This window comes from Chiroxiphia lanceolata, chromosome 6 (genome assembly GCF_009829145.1).
Source record: "Chiroxiphia lanceolata isolate bChiLan1 chromosome 6, bChiLan1.pri, whole genome shotgun sequence".
Taxonomy (NCBI): domain Eukaryota; kingdom Metazoa; phylum Chordata; class Aves; order Passeriformes; family Pipridae; genus Chiroxiphia; species Chiroxiphia lanceolata.
Window position 1 is genome coordinate 60,953,846 of NC_045642.1, and position 22,571 is coordinate 60,976,416.

The 22,571-nt window shown below is 44.4% G+C and overlaps 1 protein-coding gene across 4 annotated transcripts in view; it reads left to right on the top strand.

Annotated features, from left to right (window-relative positions):
• SLC35F4 (solute carrier family 35 member F4) overlaps positions 1–22,571 on the top strand; it is a 118,537-nt gene that overhangs the window by 78,493 nt on the left and 17,473 nt on the right. Inside the window, exons 1-3 of one of the 4 annotated variants that reach the window (XM_032691920.1) lie at positions 4,126–4,201; positions 17,317–17,505; positions 21,570–21,867. In XM_032691920.1, the coding sequence (XP_032547811.1) occupies positions 4,126–4,201; positions 17,317–17,505; positions 21,570–21,867 (563 nt within the window). Of the gene's footprint in view, positions 1–4,120; positions 4,202–17,316; positions 17,506–21,569; positions 21,868–22,571 lie in introns of those variants that run through there. The other 3 variants (XM_032691919.1, XM_032691923.1, XM_032691921.1) reach the window with 3 other exon arrangements.

Genomic DNA, 22,571 nt, shown 5'->3' on the forward strand with positions numbered 1-22,571 from the left:
GGGGCTGTGATTCAGCACTCTCCAGCTCTGGCTCTGCTGCCAGCACTGTTTTGCTGCCTGGTTAGTGAGTCAGCAAACTTGCAGCTTCCCCATGCCCTTGTCTGGATTAATATTTACTGAGCCAGGGGACAGGGACTGCTGCAGGCAGCGTCTGCAAAGAGGATAAAGTTCAGTTTGGAGGGTGCTGGGAAGCAAGCAGGATGTGCTTCAGAGACGTCCAGCCGCTGGGACTCTTGGCTGGGATGAGAAATCTGTGCTGGGCCACACCCATTCAATTGTTTTCTTTTACAATAAAGCTGCTGCAAGGGCGTGGATATGTCTGTCTGGAGAGCTTTGGTGAGTTCCTTAACTGGGAGCAGATGTGGAGTTGTGAGCCTGCAGCCTGTGCTATCATTTACACTCTATAGTTGCACTGTAGTTTGTAGTTTATATTTTACACTGCTGTAATTCAGACTGCAGTTTTCCTTGGCCAATAGGGACTCCAGAGTGAAAATAATTGCATATGTAGGTTGATTATAAAATCATTTAGGGCTCTTGAAAGTGACCTCTAAGATCATCAAGTCTAACCATTCTCCCAGCACTGCCAAGGCCACCACTAAACCATGTCCCCAAGTGCCACATCCACATGTCTTTTAAATCTCTTCAGGGATGGTGACTCAATCATTGTTCTGAGCAGCCTGTGCCAGGGCTTGACAACTCTTTCAGTGAAAAAGATTTCCCTAATATCCAGTCTAAACCTCCTCTGGCTTAACTTGAGGTCATTTCCTCTTGTCCTATTTCTTGTTGTTTGGGAGAAGAGACCAAACCCCGCCTGGCTGCAACTTCCTTTCAGGGAGTTGTAACAAGTGAGAAGGTCTCCCCTGAGCCTCCTTTTCTCCAGGCTGAGTCCCCCTCAGCTTCCCCAGCTGCCCATCATCAGATTTGTGCTCCAGAATCTTATGTTGTGTGGAGCACTGGATTGTGTCGGTGTTTGTTCATTCTAGGCTGTGGCTGACAGTGATCTGGGGCTCACAGTCATGAGCCAGAATTCCAGGTATCACACAGCTTCCAATCCCTGAGAATAAGAAAAATTTAACATGTTCCAGACTGAAAGCACAGAACTTGAAGCAAGGAACAACATACAAAGAACTGTTTTAAAGGTACATGGAAACTAGTTTAGTCTTGAATTTTGGGGGAAAACCCCACATTTTCCCACTGTGGTGCCTTGCGTAAGCATCAGTGAATAAGGTGGCACAGGACTGCAGATTTTACATTGACTTGCAGCCTTGTAATAGTTACTTGGAGTAACTATTATGCCATCCTGGTACATCAGTAATCACAGTGCACTTACGGGTGGATTGGTGTCTGATGTACCTCAGGAGAGAGGGACAGAGCTTCCTTCTCTCTCTTCCACTCCATATGGTTTTGTTGTTTTCTTCAGCACACTTAGAGTGGAGATAAAGGGCACAGAGGAAGGATCAGAGGGCCCATATGAACAGCATCTCGTACAGAAATGCAATCAGCTATTCATAGTAGGAGCAGAAACAGATGGCCAAAGCTTGTTTAGCCAGAGAAACCGATGCTTTTCAAGCTGCAAACCCTGATGGGAGTTCTAGGTACCAATCCAACGTATTTTAGAACAGCTTTGTGTTTTCTTTGTTTCCCTTGTAGCTGTGCAAAGCAGAGGCTCTGGGGTAGAGATCTGAAAGATTGCTTTGAGGAATAGAATATGGCTTCTGACTTAGAGTGTTGAAACAATGGCTGATTCTCCCTTGAATAAAAAGAGGCAGCAACTCTTAGATGCAGTCACGTTCTGCTGTTAGTGCTGAAATTGTCTGGAAGAAATGTCTGGAATTGCTTGACATTGTCTCATGCGTTTCATCCCCGCCATTGTTAAGGTTCGTTAATGATTCCATTATTTGCAGAAATGGCTTTCTAAAAGCAATCTCTGGGTTATATTATTATGTTGTTTATGTTATATAAATGCTCAAGGACTAGACACGTATTAATAGAGAGCCTTGTGATTGTGGAGCCAGCAATTACTTGAGTGGTGATTACTCCATCACAGACTCTGCTGACTCTCAGCACTTTGGACGGGAGGATAAAATTCCTTCTGCAAATTGGAGGAGATAATTTTCTTTGGAATAGCGGTTGTTACACGGTGCTGGAAACCCTCTGCATGCAGATAAGCCATAAAAGCCAGTTAGCTTTAGGCAATGCAGTGGGATGCTGTGGAATAGACTGTCATGGTGGAGAGCCTTATGAGTCACCAGGGATATAATGAAGATCCTAAAGGAGAGCTCCAAGCCCTCCAGGAGAGGATGTGCTGGATCGAAAACCAGACAGCTGTAACCATTTCTCCTCCCTGTGCTTCTTCCATAGTGTGTCCCAGGTATGTGACACTGGGGCAGGGTGGCCATGGGAGAAGGGGTGATGAGGTACTTTGTCCTTCCTTTCCATGGGGTAACCACTGTCTGTTCCTTGCTGTGTCACTGCATCCCAACAGAAGAGGGCAAGACTTGGTCCCCCAGAGACAAATAAGAGCAGCATTAAAGGAATGTGCAGGGCAAGGTCAGGTGTTTAAGACAACGCCCAGTGCTGCTAGATGGTTACCCCAAGGATCCAAGAATCCCTTCTTCCCCCTCTGGGTACAGTGGAGTCACAGGCTGCCTCTTCCATTAGGATGCCATAGGACAGTTCTCCATATGTGCCAGCCTCTTCTGTCCAGAGGATGGTCCAGCTGGGATTCTGCTTCCTCCCCCTCTGCTTCTCCATGTGTCCCAACTCCTTATGGATGAGAAAAGGGATCACTCCATGCGCACATATCCCAAGGACAGCTCATGTTACTGTGTAAAACGTGGGAGATTGCAGCAGGGTGCTTTAGGAAGCCCAAGATGGGACATTCCAGGTCAGCGATTCTCCATCCTTTTCAAACCACTTTGGCCTTCCTCACAGCTGATGGCTTCTCCCTCTTTGGTGGGATAGTAGGGAATGGAGGAACAAGCCCCCAGCCAGGAATGCCCACTCCCAGTTGATAACAGAAGTACAAAGACTATAGATAAAAGGCCCATACTTGTGCCTCTTAAAAACTCAGCAGCTTTGCTACCAGATTCTGGTAGAGCTGAGCTGCCTTTCTGGCCTTTTCCTTTTTATTTCTTGTAGTTCCTATAGCAGATACCTTGAATATCAATGGTAAAGCTTTCTCCCTACAAATTTTTGGGTAAGACTTGATAGTAGGTCTTTTGGTGAAGAGCTCTGAAGCCAGGGCTCTTCAGAGGTGTTGGTAACACCTCCTGGCCAAGAAAGCTCCCAGCACAGTGCTGGCTCCACGAGTGGATGGGATCTTTTAAGAGTTGCAGAAGTTGTGCGGGTGGGTTGACACTGGTTTGCTCAGTGAAAATTTTCCATTGCTCTGAGTGAACAACTTCCAAGAATACTAATAATTGTAATAAAAGGGAAATACGGGAGAGAGAAGATGTCAGGGAAAGAGGGACAAAACATGTCCTAAGTGACTCAAGGGAAGTGAGGAAGAAATGTAGACCAGCCTGTATATATTTATCTCTTGGTTGTGACAATTTTTATAGGGCGTTAGAAGAGCCTGCTCCAATACCACTGCTTTGTTATCAGACACAGAGTTGGGTGTCACTGGCTCTTTTGCCCCAGGCTTTCCTGATTTATAGACTCTATAGGAGTTCCATTATTCAAAGTTTATTTAAAATAATTACTGTAATCATCCGTACATTGTCACAGGGTAAGGAACCAGAAAATTGCGTTGCATAATTCCCTTGCAGTTGTCTGAGAAACCCCTGTCTGCATTCCCAGCACAGCGCAGAGATTTCATGTGAAATCCCTCTTTTCCTGCAAAGGAGCTTTCAAGTTTCCGAGGCGCGGTCGCTTCATGTGTTTATATTTTATCTGCCGCGCTTAACAATCGAATGAGGGAAAAGTGTTAGCAGAGGTCAAGCATTGTTTGAACGTGTTGCAAATGGTTTCCCAGGGAAACAGCAAATCACTACTCATAGGCTCCTGCAGCATCTCCAGAACAACATCCAGCCACCAGCCCTCGCCCCGTGTTTGCCGTAGTACTCGGGACCAGAGGTGATGCAGGACAGAGCCGGAGCGTGAGTAGGAGAGCAGTTCCAAAGGATGAAGAAACGTTCGGCAAGAGTGGCACCATTACCCTCTTTCAATGTTTCAGAATTAAATTCGTCTGTGCCAGACGGTAAATGCTCTTTTTTCCCCCCCCCCCGTACATCTAATCCTAGGCAGGAATTCGCTCCGCATGCTCCTCCTGCTCCATGCAGACTAACGGGAACGTGTGTGTGTGTGTGTGTGTGTGTGTGTGTGTGTTTGTGTGTGTGTATTTTTGAAGTAATTCTCAAATAGCTTTTTGAGCACTTTAATATCATCTGGGATAAGTGCAGTTAAATTCCTGTTGCCTGTGTTCAACTGCTGTGTGAATGGTTTCTGCTGAAGGAACTGATGTGCAAACGTGAACAGCTGATAAAGTTGTTGTACTTCAATTCTGTTTTTTAAAATTATGTGAAATTAGGTCCATGTAATGTCATTGATGTTTCTGGTGTATTTTAGTAGTGTGCTCTAGATTTATTGTTTTTGCTGTAAAGGCAGAGGCACCAACTTTTTTGTGCTTGCTGTCCCTCAGCTCAAGATAGCAGTTGTCCCCTTAAACTGCTTTTTTCCCCCCTTATTTTCAGAAGTGTAAGCTCTGAAGCAATTCCTTAATAGAAAAGCCACAAGAGAGAAATTGGGAATTCTTTTTTATGGTCTTGATTGGACATAACAGCCTCATTCCTTTAAGAGAGCCCACCAACTTCACATCACACTTCAGAGTCACTGGAAATGTGGGGATGTTGTCCAGCATGAGATTTGACTGCCCTGACAGTGAAACAGAAATAAAGCTGAAAATTTATGGAGGGTATATGTGCCATATAAACCAGGGATTGACTGGAAAGCTTTTCTAAAAATATTCCCAATGTTCAGGTTCCAGTTTTTGTTTTAAAATGCCTGTAAAAGTCTCGGGCTTTAACTGCACTGTTCAAGTTTATGATATTCACTGTCAGATGTATTAAAGAGCTGTGTGGTACTTTCTGAAGTCGCTTGTTGTTCTAGAAATGACCTGTTTTCCCACCAGGTACGTTGGTAAGAACTCTGAAGCCGTAAAATGGCAAGGTGTGTGCTGCCTCTGGTCTGAGCAGACCAGCAATGGAAATGTGATTCCTTTTTGTGAGTTAAATTCAGGACTTCATCCAAGAGCAAAACAAAGCAAGAGCCATGGTCCAGTGCTTGTCAGCAGAGCGTGACTTCCAGTTCTTCGATCTACCTGGCTCAGGCTGGCTTAAATTACCAACAGGGCTGGGTTTTGATAGACCAGGCAATAGTTTGTGTCATTTTTCTTGTAATTGTATGTGTGATATGAAGAATTCTGTGGACTTGGTAGTTGCCTGGTGCTTCTTTCTTGAAGGAAAAATGCCTTAAGGAAAATTGAAGGAGCTGCCTGCTTACTGCTGGCACACCAGGTTTTAGGATGTGTGATGCTGTAATTCATACACTCACCTGCTTTTTTGGGAGCAGTGTTATGGGCAGGTGAGCTGGTAAAATGGGGTGATTTGCTGCTCTTTGTTTCCTGAGAGCTCGGACTGGGCTCGTGTCATGCCAGTTGGTGAATGCAGAGGATTAAAGATTGTCTCTGCCCCACACATCTCACAAGCTGTGGTTGCCTTCAGCTTAACCCGTCCAGCTGCTGTCAGGTGTCTCTGTTAGACCAGTCTTAACCATTCTCTCCATGCTGGGCTGCAGCAGCAGCGTCAAAAACCGCACTAGGAAAAAAGGGCAATAGACTGGAAGTGACTACATGACAGCACTTGTCACATCCAGCAGGCTGAAAATGGAAAGGTTCTTGCTAGGGATGGAGCTGGCCAAGCTGAATTAATACTGGACCCACACATTAAATGTGTGTGCAGCCAGTTGTTGTTTTTTCTTCAGCAGGTATTCCCAGAGAATCCTAATGGAATAGGGCAGCCAGCTTCCCAATAGCACTGTGTCTGTCTTCCCTTTCCTTGGCAAGCATGAGGAGGGCACATGGAAGAGATTCCAGAGCAGCCTGGGACTCTGGGCCTGTGTGCTGGGAGGAGAAGCAGGGGAGCAGTGAGCTCTGTGTTGGCAGCTTTCACACAGCTGAGGTTTGTGGCTTCCTAGATAACTTCTGGTAGAACCACAGCAACTGCTGACTCCTGGAAAGTGGAGTGAAATCCAGGCAAGAAGACTCCCTCAGCAGTGAAGAGACATCCAGATGCTTGCAGATAAGTGGTCACAAAGTGCTGCTCACATGGAAAGAAACGGAGCAGAGACAGCTGCCGAGAAGGGTTGGTGTGTGGGTGAGTGGCTCTGGAGGATGTGAGGTGTGTGCCAAGCTGACACCACAGCCACCAAATACTTTTGAGAGCGTGCCTTCACCTCAGCCTGGCCATCCCCCTTTCCCCAGCAGCAGCTAAAGCAAGGGTACTGAGTGTACCCAGGTGGGTGGTATGGACAACTGTCTCAAATATGCCATCATGGAAAGCCAGGGATCAGACCTGTGAGAGCTGTTACCTCAAGGGCAGCAGAGAAAACAGATGGAAGTACCTCCTGGGGTTGCAAAATGCAACAGTACAGTGATAAATACTTACTTTTGCCCCAGCTGCTTACTTGGAAAATGTTTCTTTAACCCACTCTTCCTCAAATGGGCTTAATTGGACTCTAAGTCAGGCAAGGAGATTGAAGCATGTGCTCAGTGTCTGAGACAGTCAGGTTTGTACTCATCCAGATGCATATAAATGTAAGCCTTGATAAGTACTGAGAAAGTTGTTGGAGCTTCCTGGAGTCAGCAGGAGAGCTGGACACCTCTGAGAGGTGATTCACCTCCTAAGATTGGTATGTGAGGGAGCAGGAATGAATCACTCCCTGGAGGCACCTCTCAGCCAGGAGAGGCAATAGTTTGTATAGGAAATGAACACAAGCAGTGTGTTGCTGGGCTGTCTGTCAGTGAGCTGACTGCTTTTACTCATGGATCTGAGGAGACCCGTGAACCAGCCCGGATTTACTGCAGTGTTTCTTGATAGTAGAAGCTGTATCGTGGGTTATTTATTAATGAGATGCATATGAGTGATTTCTGGACTGTCCTGGGTCTAAACCCCTTTCACAACAACTTCATGCCAAAGCAGCCTCATGGCTTTCATTGATACTGTTCTTGATTTACAGTGGTAAAAGTGAGAGTTTAATTCAGAATGTCTGTTTCTTTTTGGAAATGTCACTAAATTCTAGCAGTGACAGGATTCATTTTCAAAGGATTTTTTTATGGACCGATAAACCTTTGCTTTGGGGTATAGTGTATAAATTTTGATATGATTGGAATCACATCTGATACAATTTATTACAAAGTTTCTAGGAAAAATTTTCTTTGATGGGATGGTGCTGAGCTTTGAATTAAATGATTTGTGTTTTATCTTGCTCAGTCAGTGCTGAAGTGGTGGGAAGGTGGTCTGATCCCAGGCCAGTGAATCCTGCAGTTGGCTGGAGTTGGTGTCAGCTCAAGTATATCCCTGGATAAAATAAAGCCCCATGGGTCCATTGCAGAAAAGAATATCCCTTAAAATGTGTGTCCAAGGGACTCACTCAGAAGCTTTTTCTGAGGTGGTCTCAGAGGGACTGTTTATGTAAGCAAGAGCTTAAAATAAAGTCTTGGCTCTGGAGCTGCAGTAAAGGGAAAAAGAGTCATAAGTCCTGGGGGCTTTTCCCTCAGACATGGATGTGTTGGCTTCACCTGAATAAAAACATCTGTCAGTCCAGCTTCCTCCTCCTCAATAGGAGTCTGGTGTGGAAGTGAAGTACCCTAGTCATCCTCCCCAGAGGGTGAGCCAAAGCTCATGAAATTCAGTTGCTCTTCCCAGGAACTGGGGATTGGCTCCATCGGGGATTGGATCCATCTCCGAGATGTGGATTTGTTTGTTGGCATGGGCTTTGCTTGGCAGCTTGGCCTGGCTTTCCCCAGCAGCCCTCAGCCAGAAATTTGCTCTCTGTAACATTGGTGGTGTGGAAGGGTCTTACAGCCTTTCACGTGACTTCTTTACGAGTTACAGGGGTAGCAGAGGGAGAGTGTTTGTGTGCCTGGTCCCGACCTTCCCAGGCTTCATTCCAGACACAGAGTCCAGGTGGGTAAGGAAGGATCACCAATAATCAGAGGTTCTTGCTTGGGAAGAGCTCAGTGCTGAAGGAGGAGGTGTCCACAACCTCACTGGAGGCCAGAGTGTCTAACTCTGGAGTTATGAAATATTGACAGAGCATTTGTTTTTCAAGGTGAATGGAGATGTCAGCAATGTTTTCTGATGGCGTAATTCAGTCCAAAACATTCCACTCCAAATGGATGTTCTGGATCTATTTTTGTAGGTCAGCGTAGATAACTTTGTGTAGGAGTTGTAGAGGTTTTGATTTCAACATGTAAAAATCATTCTTCATTTGCAGCACTTCCTTCTGCATTTCTTCAAACTCTGAATATGTTGCCATGGCCAGTAACTTTAAAATATGTGTAGCCACTGTGTTTCAAAATGCATACTCCAGCTGCCAGTTCCACCACAGATGTTCTCAAATAAGCTTCTTTCCCAGGATCTGTTCTGACACTCCCACGCTGGTGCTGGTGTGTTATTTTTGGTGTCAGACCAATGGAACTCTTTGTCAGTGCTTAAACAGAGGCAGTGACACACTTGTTTGAGTTATGCTGAAATGAGAAAAAAATATTTCTAGTGTTTTTTATCTGTGCTGGAACAAAGGTTTAAATGGGGATTTTTTTTATTTTTTTTTTTTTAGTAATTGGTTTTATATGTTTTGAGGAACAGTCGTTATTCAGAGCAATACAAAGAGGAGACATTTACTTCAGAAAGACAGAATTTGAGAGGTCCTCCAGAGTGGCCATTATACTCATGTATCAGGGCTCCTGAAAAGGTGGTCTGCAGGTTGTTTACAGCCAGTAGAGCCCTCATATGCTTCCTGAAAAGGTCTTTTTTGTTGCTATTGTTGTTTTTCAGTAGTTGCAGCTGTAGAACATAAGAGATGGTTGCAGCCTGGATTCATTTTCTGCTGCTGGCCCCAGTCAGGGGCTTTAGGACCCAGCACTGGGTGCAGACTGTGCAGATAATATTCCCTGGTTGGCACAAAAGCATCCATCTCAGTGCAGGTTCTTCAGCAGAAGAACATGTAGCTGATGTGCAGAAAGATGCATTTATAGACTTGCATTTATCAGGTTTGCATCCAAACTTATGGCATCAAACTTAGAGCGATTAATATGGGAACGCCCATCTCAGAGACCAGCAGCAAAGCTGTGGGGATCTGGGGACATGAGAATCAGTCATTGCATGAACAGGTGCCTTTGTGTAGCTTATTTAGCAACTATTTCCCACTTTCCTTATCTGCAAAAGGTGAATAATCATATATAACTGTACACCCATATGACCTGGTTGTATTGAACATAAATAGAAGCTCCTCAACTCTTCAACATGAGTGTGTCAAATCTCAGGGTTATGTCATTAAGTCACAGAGCTGGGGCTGTTCAGCCTGTAGAAGGCTCCAGGGAGATCTTAGAGAACCTTCCCGTACCTATAGGGGCTAATAAAAAAGAGAAAAAGGAACCTTTTACATGGGCAGATAATGACAAGGGGAATGGTTTAAAACTGAAAGAGTTTTAGATTAGATGTTAGGAAGAAATTCTTGGCTGTGAAGGTGGTGAGGCCCTGGCACAGGTTGCCCAGAGAAGCTGTGGTTGCCCCATCTCTGGAAGTGTTTCAGGCCAGGTTGGATGTGGCTTGGAGCAACCTGGGATAGTGAAAGGTGTCTCCACCCATCATATCTCACAGAGTGAGATGCAGATGCACTCAGCTCCTTCTCACTAGTTCTTTGTATTCCTTTTGCTCAAAGCTGACTTATGGTTTTGCAGTTGGCAGAGTTGAGCACATCTTTTTGATTTAATGGCTCATCCCCAGTCTATCCAGTTATTGCCTGGTTTTCTTTCTGTTTAGATATTGATTTAGATTGCTGTGCTCCTGTTCCAGATAGTGGTTATAAGGGGAATCAAGGTCCTTATTTTTTCAGCAGTCTGGACCTTAAATCACAAGTTCCACCTTGGGATTTGGTCCTAACACTGTTACCATCACAAAGCCACAGAGATGCAGGGATGGAGGGTGACTTCAGGATGTTGTCTGTGTCATCCCTCCTCTAAGGCAGAATCAGATACACTCTGGCCATCCCTGATAGGTATCTCTGTCATTTGTCTCTGCTGTGAGACCATTCTTCAGGCACTTAGTGGCCACTATGGACAGAGCTTTCCTTTTCCCCATGTGAGAGGTGGGATGTGAGGGGGGTCTTTCCCCAGGTGTTGGATGGTATAACAGGGAGGTGTCTGTTCCATTCAGGAGCACAGTGCCTCAGCTGTAGTCAGGGAAGTGGGAGGTGGAGAACTTCACAGGTGAGATTTGGTATCAAAGCACAAGACGTCACAGGTGCCTATGGAGGGGATTTTTTTTTTTTTGCCTGTCTAACTTGTATTTCCTCCCCTGACAATTAGGCTGGAACTGCTCCTCTGGAAGGGTAATTAGACACATCCCTTGGTCAGGCACTAAGTGATTTACAGGATGTGAAATTTAATTATTGACTTCCTTTGCTCCTCTTTGTTCACTTTATTGCAAGGATGGGAGGGCACGTGGAAGTTGTTGAGATTCCTAATTGTAAGCAAAGTTGCTGTCTGCTGATCTGAAGTGAGGGCTGTATACAGACACTAAGGGGATAATTGGCAGAAATTGCTGATGGATGTCACCAGTAAACTACAACAAAAATACCTGTTTTGCTTTCTGCTCTTGACAATAGTTAATCATAGCACAAGAGAAATGTTGTGCGCCATCACTGAGTCATTTGTTTTTCATTATAATCTGAAAATCTTTTTTCTCCTAAGATAAAAAAAAAAAATTATTGTAACCTTCTTATCCCCTTCAAACATAAAAACTTCCAGAACAAGCAAATAATAAATGAACAAGGCAGCACTCTGAATGGACATATGTGTATTAATAAAACACGCAGACCATTGCAGCGTCTTGGAGGGGTGTGTTTAAATGAAGAACATCATGTCCAAAGGCCTGAGACGTGGTGAAATGATTTTTTTTCACTGAACAAGAGATGCTTATTCCTCACACCTGTGTAACACACTGCCTGCAAAGTGTGTTTGCTTGTTTTCCTGATTTTGCTTGGGTTCAGTAAATGTAATAACATCTTCATGTCCTTGGTCAAACCGATGGTTCCGAACACATTGAAAGTTGGGGAGAGTTTGTCCTTCAGTTTTAACTGAAGATAACAGGTCAACTGTTATCTTCAGGTATGGCAGTGTGCCCAGGCAGCTGGACTGGTTGTCCTGAGTTGCTGTGGGTTTACACCAGTGCAGTGAGGGGTAGAATTTCGTTTTACAGGCAGTAGCTGAGATAAAATAAGCTATGGACCTAACTTGGATGGATACTGTTGGATAGCCCTGCTCCCAGTTGTGTGCTAGCAGTAGCAAACAACCCAATTAAAGCCATGGCTAATCCAACCTAATGAGGTTCTGTTGTTGTGAGATGGACAGGAGCAGCTCTGTTCACCTCTACCAACAGCAGTGCCGCTCAGTCCCCTTTCCTGTGGGGCCGCGTGCGTCCGGTATTTCCCTGGCCGCAAAATCCACATCATCCTCTCCTTGCTGCGTGCCACTGAGACCAGAATTTCACCACAAAACCCTCCAGCCCTCACGGTGGTGAGCTACCTGTCCAACACGTGAGCACGTGTACAGGCTGCTGGAGACAATGGTTTGGTGATGTGTGAGCGGGTCCGTCATCGCCAGCAGGTAACGCTGCCGCGCAAAGGGAACGCCGCCAGTTCTGCCACCGGGGCCCAATTTAGCAGGAACACTCAACTGACGTACTTTCCACACAACACCAGACTGGCTCCTACCTCCATCCATCTGTCAAAGCCCAGCTATTGTTTCCCTGGCAGGGAGGCATTGTTTTGTCAGTGCAGAAACAATGGCATATTAGGATCTGAGATTTTGAGGACGCGGTAGAATGAGCCTGTTTTGATGCTGAGTGAGTATTCAGTAGATTGTAGGTGCCTTGACTGGCCTCTTGGAAAAGGTGGTCTCTCTCCTGACTAGAGGTGATCACTGCTGTGCAAGGCTTTGGGGATATAATATGAAAAAACTGTCCAGCTTGCTTACATCACTTACATAACCATCAATTTAGTTGGGTAAGCAAATAAATGGTAGGTATTTTGGCACATACCATCAAGCCAGATGTTGCTGTCTCTAAATAAGCCAATACTTCATGTCAGTAATCCTGTGTCATGAATGCACAGATGGCTTTCAGAAAGGAATTTAGTTACCTGTCTGAGAGGTTTTAAATTTCCACCAGGGCAGTTGGATAAAAGAGAAAAGAAAATGAAACTATCAATTCTATGATGATCTGGCCATAAAACTTACATCCAGGAGTGCATTTTTATGTTGCACTGATTATTTAATTGGCAATCCATTAGATCTAGAACCAGAGGGAATGGCAGGAAACTGTGTCAGGGGAGGTTTAGGTTGGATATTAGGAAAAAGTTCTTCACCCAGAGGCTGGTTGGGAATTGGTCACAGCACCAAGGCTACCAGAGCTCAAGGAGCATTTGGACAATGCTCTCAGGCACATGGTGAGATTCTTGGAGTTGTCCTGTGCAAGGCCAGGATTTGGACTCAATATTCATTGTGGGTCCCTTCCAACTCAGGGTATTCTGTGATTCTATGATCTATTTTTAGTAGCAACTTTGAGACCAGAAACATTGTCCCAGTGAAACGGTGTGGGTTGCTTTTTTTTTATTCCAAGCACTGCTGTCACATGCTAAAGTTGTCATACACATGAAGATGATTTGAAGACAATTGGTTTTGAACCTCAAAGCATAATCCTTCTCTCCAAGCCCCCCTGGAAAACAACAGAGGGATTTTTCTAGTCAAGGTGGGTGAGGATGCATTTTCTTACTGAAAATCTGCGTATGAACAAGAAGCCACAAGTCATGTACCACATCTTTTAAGAGGGATAAGGGGCTACTTATGGATGATGGAAAGGGTTGTCAGGACCAGGATGTGCTGCTGGTTTCTGGCCTGAATGGGCACAATGGCAGCAGCACGTGGTGGTCACCTCCTCCCACAGCTGAGTCTGAAGATGGTGTTAAAGAACATTAAAAGACTGGACTGGACTTCAGTGATATTAATCATGTGGTTTAGGCTACTCACAAGCATAATTACCTTGCTAAATTGAAGCACGCTGGGGTGTGTATATAATAATTAATGCAAGACAGGACAGATTTCGTTAGAAGCGTAAGGAAAGCCCCTTACTGGTTTCCCTCTGGTCTCCATGTGCAGAAAATGGACTTGCTTCTTGTGCTAAAAAGAATCCACATTTGCGTGGCAAGGAAAAAGATTTGCTGAAACAGATTAATAAACTAGAAGTAATCATAAAAAAAACATGGGAAAGAGCAGGGATTTGCTGTTATCCAATAACAAAAAGTAATCTAGGTAGAGTTGACTCATAAAGATGTGCTTGATACAATCAAATGTGGTACTTTGCAGTTCTCCCCTTTGTCTTTTGTCAATCCCATTGGCACTGAGTGTTGCTTTGACACTCAGTTATAACCCCCAAGGAACACCTCCAGCAGCAAGATCTGACAGTCTGGCAAAGTTTTTTCCTATTTGTTTTTTCCTAATCTTTTCCAGTGTTGTTCTCTTAAAATATCAAATGATGCCCAAAATGTAGATTCACTCTCAGCCTGTGGCTCATCTCTGCTAAAGCCACAAGTTGGACAAAAAGTCCCACCCAATGTTAACGTCTCTGCTCAGGATTGTTGTTCAAGGCCAGGTTGGACTGGGCTTGGAGCAACCTGGTCTAGTGGAAGGTGTCCCTGCCCGCGGCAGGGGGGTTGGAACTAGATGGGCTTTAAGGTCCCTTCCAGCCCAAACCATCCCATGATTCTGTTATTCCCTGTATATTCACAGGGAGATGCAGGTAGTCCCAGGGCACTGCTTTTCTGATCGTAAGATTAACATCTGAAATAAGTCAAATGAATCCAACCCCATTTGCTGTGGTGGAGGTGTATTATGGTACCATTTTAGGACACAGTTGCTTCTCCATTTGCTTGTGGCAAGTCATGGCAGCACCCTGCTGTTTCCCTCTCTGGGGAAGACATGGTCTCATTGCCTGAAACCACAAGGTCTCCACATATGTGTGGGATTTATGGAGTTATGTGGAACTTCAATGGAAACTGCTCCTCTTGATCCCCCCAAATTTGGAGGGTCTTAGCAGATCTCTGCTTGATAGCTCATAGTTCTGTGTGAGACAGAGAACTGGAATTACCTGAGTTCTGCCTTCCCCACCTCTAGGAAGGTGGGGTCACACTGCCCACCTGGGAGGTTTCACTGCTCAAATGTGCAACTGGTGGTTTGCTGCCCTTGCTGCTGATTCCAGGTTTGGATAAGTCAGCCCAGCACACATCTCTTCACCTCCCCTGTCAAAGGATATCCTTAAAATACGTTCAGATTCAGCAGCATTAGATTGTCCCAGGCTTTCTAGCTGTAACAATGACACATTGATAAATGGCTCTGCTGTCTGATTGCTTCAAGTATGAGGGAAGAAGATTTCAGTAAATCAAGCAGTGACTTTCCATTAAATGCAATGTCTTGAATTACAGTTTTGGTCTCAACTGCTGAGGTTCTCAGTGCACAGGGGAAGATTCACACTGCTTTGCTGTACCAGATACAAATAGCTCAGAGCTCTTTTAGAATGTGAGGAAGAATAGGTTTCCTTCAAATTTTGGTTGCAGATCACTGCTAGACTTCTGCTGAGTGTAATGTGAATCTTGATCTTGTTCTAAATTGAACCTGAATTGAGACATAGCACGTGTCTTTCAACATTGTGCAATCTCTTTAAATGATGAATATCAAAGTGAGGAGTGATTTGGGTCCAGCCACATCAGTGGCTGCTTCTCTGAGGACAGGCAGTCAGCAAACACTTCCTAAAAACAAAACTTCTTGAAGCTGGGGACCTGAAAAACCCTAAGTGCCTTTTTGAATATTTAGCCCCAAAAGCACTGACTGGGTTAACCTCGTGGAGGCCGGAACTGACTTTCAGCTGTCAAATTAAGGTGTTCTGGTGAGGTGAGTGGCCAAGGGCTGCCATTTCTAACACACTGTTCAACCTCAGAGTTGAACAAGATGTTTGCTAAACCCTAAGAAGTAGATAATGTTATCCTTGTTTGACTAGTGGGAGAAGTAACACTTGGGAGTTTTGAAATGAGTGGAACCAAGTCATGGGAGGAGCTGTGTTGCTGTTGGAGCATAATTTTCTCCATTAAAAAGTAAATATATGAAGGTGAATGGCTTTTTAAAGGTCTGAAAACATCCATCAGGCTCTAAAAAGCTCTGTAGAAAGGAATGCTCACCAAATATGCAAAGGGGCAACACAGTGCTTAGACATCATATAGGTCTTAATATTTCAAGGTCGACTTGTGGGTCTGCTGTCAGAGTGTGGGTTGTTTACTGCGTTGATTGGATTTGCAGGAATTCCTGGCAAAGTGTGACTACTTGGCAAGGTGGAAAGGAACCTAAACTTGGGTGTCCCTCTTGTGTCGGGGGTACCTCATACTGGACAGAGGAGAAAGGGCAGAGCATCTTGAGAAAGATCATCTGGAGGGGGTTAGCTGCTGGTTCAGTCACTTGTCTACTTGGTGGGTAAGAATTAACCTTGGGGGCTCTAAATAGGCTGAGAGAGGAGTTTTTTCTGTATAATTCCCTGTTTTATACATCTCTTCCTTCGAAAAGATGTGTAAATCTTAAATCTTCCTTTGAAATCTTTGTAGTTAGACCTGGTGAATTCAATATGGCTTTAAGTCCATCAAAGGTTATTTGAACTCTACCTTCCTCTGGCAAGATTCATGCAATCTCTTGAATCCTGAATACAGTCCTTGCTTTGGAATATACTTCTATGTTGTTGGTCATGGAGTTATTTTCGGAAATTGTACTGGAATGACTCATGTTGCAACAAAGAAACTCTCCCTCTGAGATTTCTGCTGTATTTGTTGCATGTGTGGCACCTTACACATGGGGTTTGTGTCTGGTTTTGTATTCTTTTCAGCGTGAAATAGTTGGGATTATCATATTAAATCCTTCCAAGTCACAGCAGGGTCAGTGGCTGCCCTGGGTATGTGTATATTCCAAAGGTTTAGGTAAGGTGGTCACCAGTTGAAGTAGCAGCTGCAAAAACAGCAGTGGATGATCTCACCTGGCCATGAACACACATTTATACTTAAGTAGATGGCTTGTAATCTTGACTTTCTGCTGGAGAAGAAGACTCTCTTGTGCTGCTCGTGTGTTGACCTCTTACAGAGACACCTTCACTAAACTTGGGAATACATCCAAGATATGTCCAGGCACACTGCTGGATTTCAGCACTGCACTCCTTGCTGTTGTTTGCTGATTCTCAACCCAGTCCTTCAAGTTCTTACTCTTCAAAGGGGATGTCCCGCTCACTGGAAAATTTTTCATCTGGTACAGCTGGTGATTCTGGGACCTGGTTCTTCTCTGCTGCCTCGTGCCTCGATAGAGCCTCCAATGCAGCGCCTTGGGGGTGCAGAAGAAGAAAAAGCAACTCCTCTGAAGATGTGAAGACTCTGATTTGATGCATGTAAAGGCTTAAAATTGATGTCTTCAACGTTGCAGCAGAACTCTTCACCCAAAAGTTCTGTCAGTGACTGTGGCTTCATTCTGTGCATGAGTCTCAAAGGATCATTCTGGAGGATGGAAAGAGGAAGCTCTCCTCTGGAGAGGCTCTCAGCACCCCAGCAGGCAGTGGTTCCTGAACCCTCCTTTCCACCCTGAGGGGGAATGGTGACTTCTCCTTTGGCCTGATTCAGGGCCAGTGCTCAGGAGAGGGGCCCACGTGAGTACAAATCCCTTTGACTGTGCAGCCCCCACGGATGGAGCCGTGGGGCTGAGAATGTACAGCGGCATGGGGCTCTCATTTCCTCGGGGGAAAGACTGGTTTTCATACAGCACCTTTTTATCCATAGGGGGGGAGAGAGAGTTAAGTATTTATTTACTCACTCATTTACTTTATTCTGAGCAGAGCTGGAACCTTGATTTTTGCCGTGCGCTTCCCTCCTCCCGCAGATCCGTTTGTGTGCCTTTCACTGACAGCCCCGCGTTCCTCCAGGGACTTTACAGCCAAACTGATGCAAACTCTTTCTTCTCAGGTGCCTCACGATCATCTGTCATCCAATGCAAGCCAGGAGGCAACTGCCCCAGCAGACACAGAGGCATGACTAGGCAGCTCTCCCCTCTATCTGTTGCTGAAGATTCTGCTGCTCCCATTCTTGAGCTGCAGAATCGAAGTCCCTCGGGAATCTGTCGGCACAGCAGAGTCGAGAGGCAGAGCAGATCAGGTAGGAATATTCCCAGCATGCCTGTGAGGGGCCTCTTTCCTCTGCCTTTTGAAGGAATGGGCAGAGCCCGAGCATGCTGACGTTGATTTACGGTGCTGAGAACAGCAAAGCCACGTGCAAGTCCTTCCCGTGCCTGGGTGCAAACTGGGGTTAGGAGGGAAGGAAGCATGGATGGGAGGAAAAGGCCTGGGAGTCAGCAGGTACATGTAATGTGTAAGGTATCTGAGACATCCTAAGGCACAGAAGATCTTGAAAGCTGATTAACATTAGCACAGTTAGTCTTTACAAAGTGATTGTGTTTCCTCAGCTTCAGCCTGGCCAGAGACCAGGACCTTTAAGAGCCAGCCCTGTTCCTTCTCAAAGACAGTGACAACCTCAGCTCGTTCCGTGGATGGTCTGGTGAAGAGGAAGAGAAGGAGCAACAGGTGGAAGGATATCTAGGGAAGACCATCACAGTTCAGATCATCAGTCAGCTGCATGTCAGGGCTTCCATCGGGAATGTGTCACCCACTTTTACAGCAGAAGTTTAGCTCAAATGAACCTGTAGGTATGGTGAACACTGACTTCTTCACCATGGTGTCCATCCATCTGTCAGCAGCAGGGTTGGGATGGGAGCAGTTACAATATGGGACCACATGCCTTTGAGTCTGCTGCTGTTGAGGAGGAGAGATGTTACACGAGTGAAATAATGTGACTGTCCAAGTGTTTTGGAAAGAGTAGTTTAATTGTCCAAGTTCTTTGGAATACTCTGTATTTGCTGTGGGCAAAAGGGGGAGGAAGAACAGGCTGGATCTCCCTTGCACACTGGAATTGGGGAAGATGAACCTTCCTCTTGCCCCCTCACCTTGTCCCGATGGCAGCAAGAGTCAACCTTTTTCCTCTTGTGTGGGAAACAGAGGGATCTTGTGCTCCAGGAGTACTCTCTTCATGGAAAGTCTCAGAAAAGTGTTGGAGGTGATTATTGCTGCACGGAGTGGATGATGCAGCATCTTGCAGTAAAGATCATAGCTAAGAGACCAGAAAATCAATCTCATCTTTGCAGACATCAGGCTGAAGTAACTGTGCCTGCTGGCACTGGGGTACATCCAAAATCAAAATCCATCTTCTCTGAGAAAGGACTTTAGGCCACTTGTTTAGGCCTTGACATTACACTCTTCTAAACATTTATTTTGCATTTATCAATTTCCCTTTTTATCCTGATCTTCCCTTCCTCATCAGTGAAGTCTAAGTAGGACTGACCCGACAGGTAGGAAAACAAATATAAAGAATACTGGTTTTTAGGATGTAGTTGCCAAATAGTCAAAAGAGTTCAGATGAAAAGCTATAGGTTTTGATTTTCTTCATCTCACTCTTCTGAAAAACAAAAGCAAAAGGCTTTTCTTTGGCCATCTTGTCACAGAGACATCACAAGTAAGAATTATACTAAGGAGCAAATGACCACGCAGGGGTATTTCTGCTTCCTGCCTTTCACACAGTGTGCTGTTGGCCAGTGTCATCTCCTCGTGTCCCCTGCAGTGTGATCTGTATTCTTATTTACCATTTCATCCTTTCTGAATGCTCAGCTTGCTTCTGTGCTCTTGCCAGGGTAAGTCTCTTGGTTTGCTTCAGTCTGATCTCAGTGCACACACCGAGGATTTCTGCTGCCTTGCTAATTGTAAAATGCTGTCTACCAACCACTTGGGCTGATCAGTTTGTTTCCTCCTTGTTATCACAGCATTTGGTGTCTGAACACAATTGCTAATTCCTTGCTTGCTCCAGCCCCAGCTTCATGACTTGGAAATTTTCAAACCTCTGTAGTATGAACTGTGTGCTTCCTCACCATGTGTCTTCGAGTTCAAGACCTGTAATTAAAGATATTTCTTATCTTTTTCTTTGGATTCTTTGGCCAAGGGTTAGGTGTGCACCTCCCATGGATTTTGAAAGCAGCTGTTGAGCTTCCACAGCACTTTGGCCGGAGATCAATCTCAATTTTATGTAAATTAAATGTAAATATCTCGTCTAGAGAGAGATAAGTGTCTTCAGTGGGCTTGGATATATATGTGAGGATGGAATCAGCTACCCTCTCAACATGCCTTTCCATTGTCATTAAATATAAAGGGCTTCTAGACAATATGTTTAGCCTGAGTACACAAATATTTGCCAACTCCATCACATGTGATGAATCCCACTCTTTAAACACTTAGAGAAACTCCCCACTGTACATTTAATCAGCCCAGAATTTACACAGGTCTTTAAATCCAAGGCAGGTCCTGCAACAAGTGTATATTTCTGTGCCTTTCCCTGTCATTCAGACCTGGGACTGGGAAATCCAAGTCAAATGCTAATGGTGGTGTCATGTGTAGGAACAGCAATTACATCGTTATTTGGTAATTGAAAAATAGAAAGCACAGATAAAAGCGCTTTACTTTTGTATCATTATGTGATTATTTGAACTGTTAGCTGAAGAAGGACTAATTGCAGGGTAGTTTTGCTTAGTGGGAAGTCCTGCAAGTGGATGTTACATAATATATTCTTTCAAAGCCATTCTAACTTGCAAATAAACTGTAATTTACCTTTTAATGGAACATGTCACTCATTATTAGTACCATAAAAATATCTATTTTCTCTCAGCAGCCAAAAAGAATGCTAAAAGGATGTTTGCCTTTTCAGACCAGTGGCTGATTATCCTCTGCATGTTTTTAATAAACCTGTAATTTTATTTAAATTCTTGATTCACCACTAAACAATGGAGCCATCAAATACGGATTATTTTTAAGAAAAAACCACATCACACAATTTCAACTACAAAAAGCTCCATGTCCTGGTTAGGAGAATTCTTGATTACAAATGCATTCCCTGCTATGATGAATCTTTTTTTAGGTGTAATGTTGGTCTAAAGTAATAACTTGGAACCTCAGTTTGACATTTCTCTGTGGCTGCAGCAGAAACATTGATATAAAAGGAAAGTAAATCTGAGTCTGAAAGGATACCTCTGTCACATATAAGTTGAATATAGGACAGTGGGTGCCCCCACTGTAGTTGATCTATAGCTCCTTTTAAAATCACATTATTTCTTATATAAATCACGTCAGGTGTTGATGTGAGTGATAATTGATAGGAATAGTTAAGAATAGCTCCAGGTCGTGGTTTTTAGAAGATTTTTTTCCTGTTTCTTCTATCAAACTGATGTGATTTGGAGTAAATAGTTGGAGCTCAGTGGTGCCCCATGAGCTCGTGGGGCAACAGTGTTAGTGCTCCTTGTTGTTTCCAGATGGGGTCTGTGAAATCAAAGTAGGGTTCATGGGCTGCCTCTCTGGGAGTTGTGTCTGGAGAGCAAGTCACCAGGCAGTGAGATTCAATTCTCTCCGCTTCTGTTGGGAACTCTGCACGGGTCTGCAGGTTAGATCTGAAAAGCACTGCACTAAAGTGGGAAATAACTTCTGATTCCTCCTTGTTTGTGTGTAGAGGTTTATTTCTAGCCATGTACCAAGTTTCGCTTTTGTCCAGTTTCCTTTTTTAACTTCAAGAATTTAAGTACACTGACTTGACTGAAAAAAGATTTTCTCCGCCTGGATATATATAAAACCAGCAAATTGTTTCCTTTTTTCCCCTCCCTGCTTGCAAATAAAAAAGTGATTCTGGAGTTAAAATCTTGAATAATAAGAATTTGTTCCTGGCTCCAGAAGTGCAGGCTCAGAAGAGCTTTTCTGTTGCACACGTGCACAGCAATTGTCTTCATAATGTTGTTGGTTCCAAGAGATGTGTTTTTATTTTGGAGCTTTGCTGACAGAGGGAAAGAAGGGCTGATAAAGCAAATGGTGACAACAGCTTAACTGTGACACTGTTACCTCAGGCCTCGGTGTTGTGTTTGTGTTTTGTTCCTGCCTCCTTGAAGTGACAGAGGTGGTATCATTAAAGTATTTTGGTGCAGGATTTCAGTATTTATGGGACATAGAGGAATTACAGGGAGAAGGCAAGGGATGATTTGTGGCTGGACTAGAAGGGGAGATTTTGCCAAGAAGTGTTTTGAACGCATTCATTATATGTGCAACTCTGTTTCTATAATTTTCTTTTTTTTTTTTCAGGAGAAGAAGGAACACAAACGCACACAGAGAGCAGCAGCCAAGAAGCTGAAGGACAGACACGATGCCAGTCTTGCACATCCACATTTCTCAAGCTTATCTGGAGGTTCCTGATCATTTTGTCCGTCTCCTCCTCCTGGGTCGGGACCACGCAGTTTGTCAAAATCACTTTTGAGACCTTTGACTGTCCTTTTTTCATGACTTGGTTCTCAACAAACTGGAACATTATGATTTTTCCCATTTATTACTCCGGACACCTTGCAACTGCGCAGGAAAAGCAGTCTCCAATCAAAAAATTCAGGTAGGCTCTGTCGTGGCAATACCCCTTTAAAACAACCTGATTCCTGAGGACTGAGATCACTGCTCTGCTCAGTTCGACCCCTGGTGTCAGAAGGCAGAATAAAGGTCATGCTGCAGAAAACCTCATTCATTAATAGCTCCCAGAAGGCTGACAGATGAGTGATATATGCTGAATAAATGGATACTTGATTGCCAAAGGGTTTTTTTTTAATGAGTTGAGAAGGTCAATAATTTGCTTATAATACTGCTGTTATATTAACTAATGTCTCTATATTTTGTGTTCTTGTCTGGATCAGGCCATTAATTAATCTTTTCTGGCCCATTTGTGATAGAACAGTTGTGTTAAGTGCAACCAAACCAAATCATAGTTGAGAAGAAAGATGTTCAGAGCTGAGGAGATGGTTTCCATGAGGAAGACCGTGGCTTGCTCTCTATCCTCAGCAAGTATAGCAGGATAAAAACTGGCCTTTCCTCCTGCTGGATCACAATGTGGAGGAAGAGCATCCAGGTAGCCTGCTCTGCTCTCTTTTGTGTGGGGTAAGAGGTAAAGCAGGTTGCAAACTCTTGGTTTCCTCCCCCTGTAGCTCTGAGGGATAAGTTGGCACAGCTGAGTGCCTGTCATCCTGAGGAAATGATGTGGAGACTTCATCCCATCTTCTGTCAGGCTCCACATGAAAATACCTCTTCCTCTGTGTGGTGAGTCAG